The following is a 12,558-nucleotide window of genomic DNA, read 5'->3' as shown; positions in this document are numbered from 1 at the left end:
AGAGAGACAGAGAGACAGAGCAAGAGAGAGAGCGAGAGGGGGGAGAGAACTATAAAACACCCCGTTCACAAAAATGGTTAGCTTCCTACAACAGTGTGACATGTGGCCGTGACTTGCTACATAAAGCAGGCAGACAGGCATCGAGGCATTCAGTTACTGTTCGTTAGAATGGGCTAAACGAGTGACGTTGTCAGACGTGGGTGGTTTCAGTGTATCAGAAAAGACACAACAGTGTCAACACTAAGGGTGTCAAACTCATTCAATGCTGCTGGGGTTTTTTTCCAGTTTTTTTTCCTTTCAATTAAGACCTTGACAACCAGGTGAGTTCCTTGACAACCAGGAGAGAAAACCCTCAGACACTCAGCCCTCAACGGAATAACTTTGACACGTCTAGGGTCTAGGGGTTTACAGAGAACGTCGCGACAAACATAAAAACATCTGGTCAGCGGCACAAACAGTTTGTTGGCAAGTAACAGCGCAGTACAACAGTGGCGTGCAGAATGACAAATCGGAACGCACAACTCGTCGGTCCTTGTCACGGATTGGCTATTGCAGCAGACGACCAGCTTAAAAACAAGAAGAAGCGGCACGCGGTCACCAACACTTGACGGAGGAGGGGAGAAACAACCTGGTCCAACGAATCCAGGTTCCTGTTGAGTTATGCTGATGGCTTTGGCGTAAATCCATGCCTGGTGTCAACGGTAGAGGCTGGTGGTGGTTGGCGTAAGCAGCATTAGTCCATGCCTGGTGTCAACGGTAGAGGCTGGTGGTGGTTGGCGTAAGCAGCATTAGTCCATGCCTGGTGTCAACGGTAGAGGCTGGTGGTGGTTGGCGTAAGCAGCATTAGTCCATGCCTGGTGTCAACGGTAGAGGCTGGTGGTGGTTGGCGTAAGCAGCATTAGTCCATGCCTGGTGTCAACGGTAGAGGCTGGTGGTGGTTGGCGTAAGCAGCATTAGTCCATGCCTGGTGTCAACGGTAGAGGCTGGTGGTGGTTGGCGTAAGCAGCATTAGTCCATGCCTGGTGTCAACCGTAGAGGCTGGTGGTGGTTGGTGTACTGGTGGTAGGGAATGTTTTCCTGGTCCCTTGATATCAATTGAGCAATTGTTCCCGAAGAATTCCCGAATTGCCGAGTTCCCGAATTGTTCCCGAATTGAGCAATTGTTCCCAAATGTCCCGAAGAATTCAGGCTAGGTCCGACCCGGTACTAGGAGGGTGTAATAAACTGGCCACCGAGGGTCCATCTTTGTCACCCCCCCACCAGCCCTGAGGGAAGAAATCCCTCTCTCTCTCTCCCCCTCACACTCTCTCTCCCCCTCTCCTCCTCACCCATCAGACAAAGGAAATAAGAAATAAGACCGCTAGCTATTCCTCCATGTTAGCTCATCCGGCTACATTTTCCAAAATGGCACCCTTTCCCCTATATAATTTGGGCCAGAACACTTCCTGGTTCTATGACAGACCTTCTAATGATAGAATCCCCCACACGGTTGAGAGGAACACAGGGTCAAGCTGCAGTGGATGGAGAGTATGTTGTAGGGTTAAGGGCAATTGCTCAAATGGTAGGATGTGAACCCAGCTACCTTGCTCTGAGTATCTCACTGACCATTTTTTAGAACTCAAACACATTCTAACCGTTCTGATTGGTCCCAGAATCCGATGGGTTGGGTCAGAACAAGAACACACGTGGGTAAAGCGGCGTTTTGGGTTTTGATACTCTGATTGATTAGAGATAATCCAAATCGCTGATGACTGGGTGTTCATTTTGACGTCCCCACAAAACGACGTCAGACTCAGGCCGAGGTCTATAGCGAACATTGGCATTCTTCCCCTGCTCTTTTGAGTCGTCAGGCAGGAACAGCATCGGCCCGGGATTATAACATGCGAACTGTCAGGCCACATATCTACTCCTCAGCTGCTGGGCCACCTACCACCCCCATGGAAACAGAGCAAAGCTGTGAGGTGGGTGTTTTTCTCTCGTTCTGTCTCTGTGTCTCTGTGTCTCTCTCTCTCTCTCTCTCTCTCTCTCTGTCTGTCTCTGTCTCTCTGTCTCTGTCTCTGTCTCTCTCTTCTCTCTCTCTCTCTCTCTCTCTCTCTCTCTCTCTCTCTCTCTCTCTCTCTCTCTCTCTCTCTCTCTGTCTCTCTGTCTCTCTCTGTCTCTCTCTGTCTCTCTCTCGGCTGAGAGCATCTGCCTGGTGTATAACTCAATGTTCCAGCTTTGGCATTTAGTCACACACACACACACACACCAAGACAACAGCTTCTCCCCTGTGTATCAATGCCACAAGCGACACAAAAGCTCCCTCCCTCCCTGGTGTTGTGTTCAGTGTAATCAGAGGTGTAGAAGGTTTATCTTTCCCACAACAAACCAGATATAAACAAAAACTGTGTATGCGTGTGAGTGGCCCAACTCAAAGGCAGAACTATAGCCAACACACGGTTATATAGTGCCAACAGACAGAAGGAGTCTAGGCCAAGCATCTAAAGAATGGGTGAGAGGGTGAATGAATGAATCGCTCTCCAATCGCTGTAGGAGGCTTCCTCTCAGTACATCCGCTCTCTATGAATTTGAGAGGTTACATTTCCTTAGCCCCATCCCTCAGTTGTTTACTCTCCCTCCCCCCCCCCCCCCCAAATAAAATGTGGTGGGTGCGTATTTTGTTGTTGTTTAAAGCTGCAGTTCGTGATTCAACCTTTTACATGCAGTGGGCTAAATCAGGGTAACACGGAGTATTGATCTCAAACAAATCTACCTTTGAAACCAAAGTATACACCTCACACATGGTTGTTTTCTTTTTAAATAGACCATGTCTGATATAGAGTTAACATTTTGAGTTTGCATCCCATTATTACACTTTATACACAGTACCGGTCAAAAGTTTGGACACAACTACTCATTAAGCTTTTTTTCTTTATTTTTACTATTTTCTACAGTGTAGAATAATAGTGAAGATGTCAAAACTATGAAATAACACATATGGAATCATGTAGTAACCAAGAAACATGTTAAACAAATGCAAAATATATTTTAGATTTTTCAAAGTAGCCACCCTTTGCCTTGCTGGCAGCTTTAAACACTCTTGGCGTTCTCTCAACCAGTTTCAGCTGGAATGCTTTTCCAACAGTCACCACTAGGAGCGCCGCCTCTGGATGAACATTTTCCTGTTTGCTTATGGTCTTATACAGCTCATTGAGTGCGGTCTTAGTGCCAGCATCGGTTTGTGTTGGTAAATAGACAGTTACGAAAAAATATAGATAAACTCCCTAGGTAGATAGTGTGGTCTACAGCTTATCATGAGATACTCTACCTCAGGCGAGCAATACCTAGACTTTTTTCATATTAGATTTCGTGCACCAGCTGTTATTGACAAATAGACACAGACCACCACCCCTTGTCTTACTGGAGGCAGCTGTTCAATCTTGCCGATGCAGAGTTAACCCAGCCAGCTGTATGTTATCCATGTTGTCTTACAGCCAAGACTAGGTGAAACATAAGACATTACAGTTATTAATGTCCCGTTGGTAGGATAGTCGTGAACGTAGATCATCCAGTCTATCCTCCAGTGATTGGTCCCGTTGGTAGGATAGTTGTGAACGTGGATCATCCAGTTTATTATCCAGTGATTGTTCCCATTGGTAGGATAGTCGTGATCGGAGCTCATCCATTTTCCCAATGATTGCACGTTGGTGGAGGGGGATTCGCCGTCGGATTCTTACCAACCTACGTCCCCGATATTTCCATCTCTCCTTCATGTGAATGATGGGGATTTGGGCCTTGTCGGGTGTCTGAAGTAAATCCTTTGCGTTCGTTAAAGAAACTCGTTCAAGAAAAAAAAAAAACGGTCTCTGTACGAGGTGAGGAATCGCTGTCCTGATTTCTAGAAACTCTTTTCGGTCATAAGAGGCATTGGCAGAAACATTATGTACAAAATAAGTTACAAATAATGTGAAAAAACACACACAATAACACAACCCCCTCTCTCTCTCTCTCTCTCTCTCTCTCTCTCATTCTCCCTTACTCTCATTAGTTGTCTCCATCACTCTGTTTGGTAGTGGTGAAGTAAAGGTGATGGACAGACTGTATCGGGGACAAAGCACCTCCACATTACACCACATTTCAGCACGTCCACTTACAGACAGCTCAACACACAGACACATGGCCCTTTATCGTGTGTGTGGTGGCGGATGGGAACTCAGCCAGTCTCGTAAACAAACAAGCACACACACCTCTGGCCTATTTATTCCAGTCCACACACACACACACACACACACACAGTCTAGGCCTGTATGGTTTCATCAGTAATGAGGACAGAGCCCAGGTGGGACAAACCAACTGGCCTAACCCATTATGATTTGTGTGTGTGTGTGTGTGTGTGTGTGTGTGTTACAGACCGATGGTATTCTCCGTATGCTTGTAGTGTGTGTGTGTGGTATGCGTGTGTGTGTGTGTGTGTGTGTGTTAGACAGACCGATGCTCCCCTATTGTAGTCCTACAGACCATTTTTCTTTTTCTAGGAACTCAGTCAGGGCTTCAACTTACTGTTGAAAGATAAAAGAACAGAATACCCAAGGTGCAATTGGAAAATGTGGTTGTGCATCAGCAATCACTCAATTGGCCCATGTCAGCATAACATTCTTAGATTGGTTAGAGTGTAGGGACGGCAGATAGTCTAGTGGTTAGAGTGTAGGGGCGGCAGGGTAGCCTAGTGGTTAGAGTGTAGGGGCGGCAGCTAGCCTAGTGGTTAGAGTGTAGGGGCGGCAGCTAGCCTAGTGGTTAGAGTGTAGGGACGGCAGGGTAGCCTAGTGGTTAGAGTGTAGGGGCGGCAGGGTAGCCTAGTGGTTAGAGTGTAGGGGCGGCAGCTAGCCTAGTGGTTAGAGTGTAGGGGCGGCAGCTAGCCTAGTGGTTAGAGTGTAGGGGCGGCAGCTAGCCTAGTGGTTAGAGTGTAGGGACGGCAGGGTAGCCTAGTGGTTAGAGTGTAGGGGCGGCAGGGTAGCCTAGTGGTTAGAGTGTAGGGGCGGCAGGGTAGCCTAGTGGTTAGAGTGTAGGGGCGGCAGGTAGCCTAGTGGTTAGAGTGTAGGGGAGACAGGGTAGCCTAGTGGTTAGAGTGTAGGGGCGGCAGGGTAGCCTAGTGGTTAGAGTGTAGAGGTGGCAGGTAGCCTAGTGGTTAGAGTGTAGGGGCAGCAGGTAATCTAGTGGTTAGAGTGTAGGGGCGGCAGGTAGCCTAGTGGTTAGAGTGTAGGGGCGGCAGGGTAGCCTAGTGGTTTGAGCGTTGGACTAGTAACCGGAAGGTTGCAAACTCTAACCCCCGAGCTGACAAGGTACAAATCTGTCGTTCTGCCCCTGAACAGGCAGTTAACCCACTGTTCCTAGGCCGTCATTGAAAATAAGAATTTGTTCTTAACTGACTTGCCTAGTAAAATAAAATAAAAATTGATCATCAGTTATTATATAAAAAAAACTACACATTTTTTTCAGCTCGGCAAAATAAGTAGAATTGCATGAAATTAGTTATATTGAGTGGCAAGAAAAAGTATGTGAACCTTTAGGAAATCATTTGTAATTAAATTTCTACAAAAATTGGTAATAAAATTTGATCTGATCTTCATCTAGGTCACAACAGACAAACACAGTTTGCTTACACTAATAACACACAAACAATTATACGTTTTCATGTCTGTATTGAACACACAGTGGAAACGTTCACAGTGCAGGGTGGAAAAAGTACGTGAACCCTTTGATTTAATAACTGGTTGACCCTCCTTTGGCAGCAATAACCTCAACAAAACATGTTATGTAGTTGAGGATCAGACCTGCACAACGGTCAGGAGGAATTTTGGACCATTCCTCTTTACGAAACTGTTCCAGATTAGCAATATTCTGGATGGATATTCTGGATTAACTTTTAAAGTTCCCTTTGTCTCGGTCGAGAGGGGGGGGATTCATTTTAGGAACGAAATGACGTCATGTTATTGTATATAAACTGTTGCTAGTGGTAACGCGCTCCGAGAATAAATTCTGTTACCTATTATTGATAAGACTGGTCTATTTTATGCAAACAAGAATCTTACAAATTCTCATAAAATAGATCAAGGGTTTTCAATTAATGAAAACACATTGGTATAATTAAATTACAGTAACAAGATGTTAGCATGTTCAAGAGATTTCTGTAAGTCTTTAGCTGACACTCTAGGATTCTTCTTAACCTCATTGAACATTCTGCTCTGTGCTCTGGCAGTCATATTTGCAGGACGGCCACTCCTAGAGAGAGTAGCAACAGTGCTGAACTTTCTCCATTTATAGACTATTAGTCTTACCATGGACTGATGAACATCAAGTCTTTTAGAGATACTATTGTAATCCTTTCCAGCGTTATGCAAGTCAACACTTCTTCATTTTAATCTTAGGTCTTCTGAGATTTTTTTTTTTTCGAGGCACCAACATCTTCAATCTCGTCTCATTGATTGGACTCCAGGTTAGCTAACTCCTGACTCCAATTATCTTTTGGGGAAGTCATTAGCCTGGGGGGTTCACATATTTTTTCCAACCTACACTGTGAATGTTTAAATTATGTATTCAATATAGACAAGAATAATAGAATAATTTCTGTTTAGTTTAAGCAGACTGAGTTTGTTGTTGTGATTTAGATGAAGAAAAGAACAAATTTGATGACCAATTTATGCAGTAATCTGTAATTGCAAAATCTTCTCTCCACCCCATGGCGAAATGTGTAAAATTGCAGCAAACTTGCTTTAAAACGGCAAGATTTTCTCTACACCCCATGGCAAAATGCAGCTCCTACCTGGCTGCCACTGATCACACCCCGACAGCTCCTACCTGGCTGCCACTGATCACACCCCGACAGCTCCTACCTGGCTGCCACTGATCACACCCTGACAGCTCCTACCTGGCTGCCACTGATCACACCCCTACAGCTCCTACCTGGCTGCCACTGATCACACCCCGACAGCTCCTACCTGGCTGCCACTGATTACACCCTGACAGCTCCTACCTAGCTGCCACTGATCACACCCCTACAGCTCCTACCTGGCTGCCACTGATCACACCCCGACAGCTCCTACCTGGCTGCCACTGCTCACACCCCGACAGCTCCTACGCCGACAGCTCCTACCTGGCTGCCACTGCTCACACCGACTGTATTTCAGCTTGAACATGACTCACCTAAGCAAATCAAATTTGATTTGTCACATGCGCCAAATACAACAATCCCTTAACCAACAATGTTTGAAGAAAAAAAGTGTTAAGTAAATAATAGATTAAAAAAAACGTAAGTAACAAATAATTAAACAGCAGCAGTAAAGTAACAATAGTGAGGCTATATACAGGGTATTACGGTACAGAGTCAATGTGGAGGCTATATACAGGGTATTACGGTACAAAGTCAATATGGAGGCTATATACAGGTTATTACGGTACAGAGTCAATGTGGAGGCTATATACAGGGTATTACGGTACAGAGTCAATGTGGAGGCTATATAGAGGGTATTACGGTAAAGAGTCAATGTGGAGGCTATATGCAGGGTATTACGGTACAGAGTCAATGTGGAGGCTATATACAGGGTATTACGGTACAGAGTCAATGTGGAGGCTATATACAGGGTATTACGGCAGAGTCAATGTGGAGGCTATATACAGGGTATTACGGTACAGAGTCAACGTGGAGGCTATATACAGGGTATTACGGTAGAGTCAATGTGGAGGCTATATACAGGGTATTACGGTACAGAGTCAATGTGGAGGCTTTATACAGGGTGTACCGGTAGAGAGTCAAGGTGGAGGCTATATACAGGGGGTACCGGTACAGAGTCAATGTGGAGGCTATATACAGGGGGTACCGGTACAGAGTCAATGTGGAGACTATATACAGGGGGTACCGGTACAGAGTCAATGTGGAGGCTATATACAGGGTGTACGGGTACAGAGTCAATGTGGAGACTATATACAGGGGGTACCGGTACAGAGTCAATGTGGAGGCTATATACAGGGTGTACGGGTACAGAGTCAATGTGGAGGCTATATACAGGGGGTACCAGTACAGAGTCAATGTGGAGGCTATATACAGGGTGTTACGGTACAGAGTCAATGTGGAGACTGTATACAGGGGGTACCAGTACAGAGTCAACGTGCAGGGGTACCGGTTAGTTGAGGTAACATGTAGGTCGAGTGACTGTTTCTCTCTCAGGGTAGAAGCTGTTTTTTCTTTTGGACCTAGACTTGCTGTGCAGTAGCAGAGAGCTCAGGACAAGACAAGACCAGACGTATGGGTAAACCACTGCTCCAATCTTTTTGGCTAAAAACATATACATGATCAAATACAGATCTTAGAATCAACTATTAAAGACTACCAGAACCCACAGGATTCTCCAATCACCTTGAATGAGTTACAGGACAAAATAAAAACCATCCAACCCAAAAAGGCCTGTGGTGTTGATGGTATCCTCAATGAAATGATCAAATATACAGACAACAAATTCCAATTGGCTATACTAAAACTCTTTAACATCATCCTTAGCTCTGGCATCTTCCCCAATATTTGGAACCAAGGACTGATCACCCCAATCCACAAAAGTGGTGACAAATTTGACCACAATAACTACCGTGGGATATGCGTCAACAGTAACCTTGGGAAAATCCTCTGCATTATCATTAACAGCAGACTCGTACACTTCCTCAATGAAAACAATGTACTGAGCAAATGTCAAATTGGCTTTTTACCAAATTGTCTTATGACAGACCACATATTCACCCTGCACACCCTAATTGACAAATAAACGAAACAAAGGCAAAGTCTTCTCATGCTTTGCTGATTTCAAAAAAGCCTTCGACTCAATTTGGAATGAAGATCTGCTATACAAACTGATGGAAAGTGGTGTTGGGGAAAAACATACGACATTATAAAATCCATGTACACAAACAACAAATGTGAGGTTAAAATTGGCAAAAAACATTTCTTCACACAGGGTCGTGGGGTCAGACAGGGATGCAGCTTAAGCCCCACCCTCTTCAAGATATATATCAACAAATTGGCGCGGGCACTAGAAAAGATTTCAGCACCCGGCCTCACCCTACTAGAATCCGAAGTCAAATGTCTACTGTTTGCTGATGATCTGGTGCTTCTGTACTTGAATCAGTCATAGAGCCCATTGCCCTTTATGGTTGTGAGGTCTGGGGTCTGCTCACCAACCAAGACTTCACAAAATGGGACAGACACCAAATTGAGACTCTGCATACAGAATTCTACAAAAATATCCTCCGTGTACATCGTAAAACACCAAATAATGCATGCAGAGCAGAATTAGGCCGATACCCACTAATGATCAAAATCCAGAAAAGAACCCTTAAATTCTACAACCACCTAAAAGGAAGCAATTCCCAAACCTTCCATAACAAAGCCATCACCTACATTGAGATGAACCTGGAGAAGAGTCCCCTAAGCAAGCCGGTCCTGGGGCTCTGTTCACAAACACACCCCACAGAGCCCCAGGACAGCAGCACAATTCGACCCAACCAAATCATGAGAAAACAAAAGATAATTACTTGACACATTGGAAAGAATTAACAAAAAAACAGAGCAAACTAGAATGCTATTTGGCCCTAAACAGCGAGTACACAGTGGCAGAATACCTGTCCACTGTGACTGACCCAAAATTAAGGAAGGCTTTGACTATGTACAGACTTAGTGAGCATAGCCTTGCTATTGAGAAAGGCCACCGTAGGCAGACATGGCTCTCCAGAGAAGACCGGCTATGTGCACACTGCCCACAAAATGAGGTGAAAACTGAGCTGCACTTCCTAACCTCCTGTCCAACGTTTGACCATATTAGAGATACATATTTCCCTTAGATTACACAGATCCACAAAGAATTCGAAAACAAATCCAATTTTGAAAAACTCCCATATCTACTGGGTGAAATTCCACAGAGTGCATCACAGCAGCAAGATTTGTGACCTGTTGCCACAAGAAAAGGGCTACCAGTGAAGAACAAACACCATTGTAAATACAACCCATATTTATGGTTATTTATTTTCCCTTGTGAACTTTAACCATTTGTACATTGTTACAACACTAATATATATATATCATATAATATATATATATATATATATATATATATATATTATATATATATATATTATATATATGATATAATATATATATGATATAATATAAATATATATATATATATAATAGATATATATATAATAAATATATATAATATAATAAATATATATAATATATATATATATATATATATATATATAATATAATATTAATATAATATATATATGTATAATATGACATGTGTAATGTCTTTATTGTTTTGAAATGTCTGTATGTGTAATGTTTACTGTTCATTTTTATTGTTTATTTCACTTTTGTATATTATCTACCTCACTTGCTTTGGCAATGTTAACACATGTTTCCCATGCCAATAAAGCCCCTTGAATTGAATTGAGAGACAGACAGAGACAGAGAGAGAGAGACAGAGACAGAGACAGAGAGACAGAGAGAGAGAGAGAGAGAGAGAGAGAGAGAGAGAGAGAGAGAGAGAGAGAGAGAGAGAGAGAGAGAGAGAGAGAGAGAGAGAGACAGAGAGACAGACAGAGAGACAGACAGAGACAGAGACAGAGAGCTAGAGAGAGAGACAGAGACAGAGAGACAGGGAGAGAGAGAGAGAGATCATGGTTCCACAATTGCAACCCTGCTGTCTCCACAGACAGGCACCCTTTAAATAAAGGGCCAATGCAACCGTTTTAATCTCTTTTCAAACAGCCTTACAGTAAAAGAGCATTATACTGTACATTTTTTTTACAGCAACATTGGAGCTTTACAGAAACCTCTCTCTCTGTGTCTCTCTCTCTCTCGGTTAACGCTCCCGGTCCCCGGGGCCCACTGACTCTCTTGGCGCTTGTTCCTCGAGCCGTTGTCTCGTCACCCAGCCGCTCCAGAAGGTCAGAAAGTCTCCGTCTAGGCGCGCGAATGCACGCACACACACAGACACACAATAACCGTAAACTGCAGTGCGGCACCGGTATTCTATTTTTAAAGAATAATATAACGTGATATTGATAAATATTTGATTCCCGCCGAACGAAGCCGAGCTGAGCGAGAAGAGCGGTGTGGGGGATAGAAGCATTTCATCTAAGGACGCTCATAAAGAGTAACACACTCCAGGATTTGACAACGTATTGGGAAGCCACATCGCACACTTCTGCCGACACAGACCTCTTCGTAGACTACACAAGCGCGCACACACACACACACACACCTGGATAGTTCATATTTGGTAACCTCTGTAGACGACAGCCTATACATAGACCGAGCGACCACACACACACAGGCACACACAGACACACACAGACACACACACACACAAACACACACAAACACACACACACACACACACACCATTCCAAATGCATTCCAAGTCGTGATAGAACGCTAGTCTACCGTAGGTAGGTCATCATAAACACAAAGCGCACATCGCAGGAACACAATGTCATACATTTCCAGCCCACTTTGTCATATATATCCACACAAACAAACAAAAACAAATAGCCGATGTAACACCATTACAGCGATAGGGGAAACAAGTCGTAATCGTACCTCTAAACATGTTGAAGGCGGTTGTTCTATCCGTCTAGTCTATGTAGGCTATCCTAGTTTGGGTCCCATCCTCCTTGGATGTCTCTTTCGGCCGAACGTAGCCTACTTGTCAGGTGTTTTCTCCGGTCTGATATTAACAGTGTTGTCGGGCAGAGTTGAAAACATACCCGCAGATATTCCGACCGGGAAGAAGTTAAAGCGTCTGGAAGAATTTATAAAAACAATACAAGATGCACTATCTATTCCAAACGCACGGAAGGCAGGCGCAGCGTGTGGTTTTTGATGGCAGACGACCACACACTGGGCGCGTTCGAGCAGATCACTTTAGTGAAGTCCGTTGACCATCATTGGTCACCGCCTTTCAAAGTGTGTTGCATTATGGTTATAAAAATTGTCCGACTTTGCGACTACATTTCCACTGCATGAGTTTAACAAAAATCGTGTGATCAAAGGTCAAGCAGTTTTCAATAAAAAATCCCCTTTAAAGTCACTGTAGTTACTTCTCACAAACTGCAGCGTGCAGCAAACACCTGCATTGTGAGAGACACTATTTGTCAAATCAAATCAAATCAAATGTTATTTGTCACATACACATGGTTATCAGATGTTAATGCGAGTGTAGCGAAATGCTTGTGCTTCTAGTTCCGACAATGTAGTAATAACCAACAAGTAATCTAACCAACAATTCCTAAACTACTGTCTTATACACAGTGTAAGGGGATAAAGAATATGTACATAAGGATATATGAATGAGTGATGGTACAGAGCAGCATAGGCAAGATACAGTAGATGGTATCGAGTACAGTATATACATATGGGATGAGTATGTAAACAAAGTGGCATAGTTAAAGTGGCTAGTGATACATGTATTACATAAGGATGCAGTCGATGATATAGAGAACAGTATTTACGTATGCATATGAGATGAATAA

The 12,558-nt window shown here is 43.8% G+C and overlaps 1 protein-coding gene across 1 annotated transcript in view; it reads right to left on the bottom strand.

Annotated features, from left to right (window-relative positions):
* Window positions 1-11,855, bottom strand: part of LOC135549254 (reticulon-4 receptor-like 1) — a 166,825-nt gene extending 154,970 nt beyond the window's left edge. Inside the window, exon 1 of the mRNA XM_064979280.1 lies at window positions 11,627-11,855. Within this exon, the coding sequence (XP_064835352.1) occupies window positions 11,627-11,636 (10 nt within the window). The 5' untranslated portion in view covers window positions 11,637-11,855. The remainder of the gene's footprint in view (window positions 1-11,626) is intronic.
* Window positions 11,856-12,558: the final 703 nt, after the last annotated feature.

Source organism: Oncorhynchus masou, chromosome 12 (assembly GCF_036934945.1).
Source record: "Oncorhynchus masou masou isolate Uvic2021 chromosome 12, UVic_Omas_1.1, whole genome shotgun sequence".
In the NCBI taxonomy this organism is placed as follows: domain Eukaryota; kingdom Metazoa; phylum Chordata; class Actinopteri; order Salmoniformes; family Salmonidae; genus Oncorhynchus; species Oncorhynchus masou.
The sequence above is the reverse complement of the archived record's forward strand: the minus strand, read 5'-3'. Positions and strand labels throughout refer to the sequence as shown.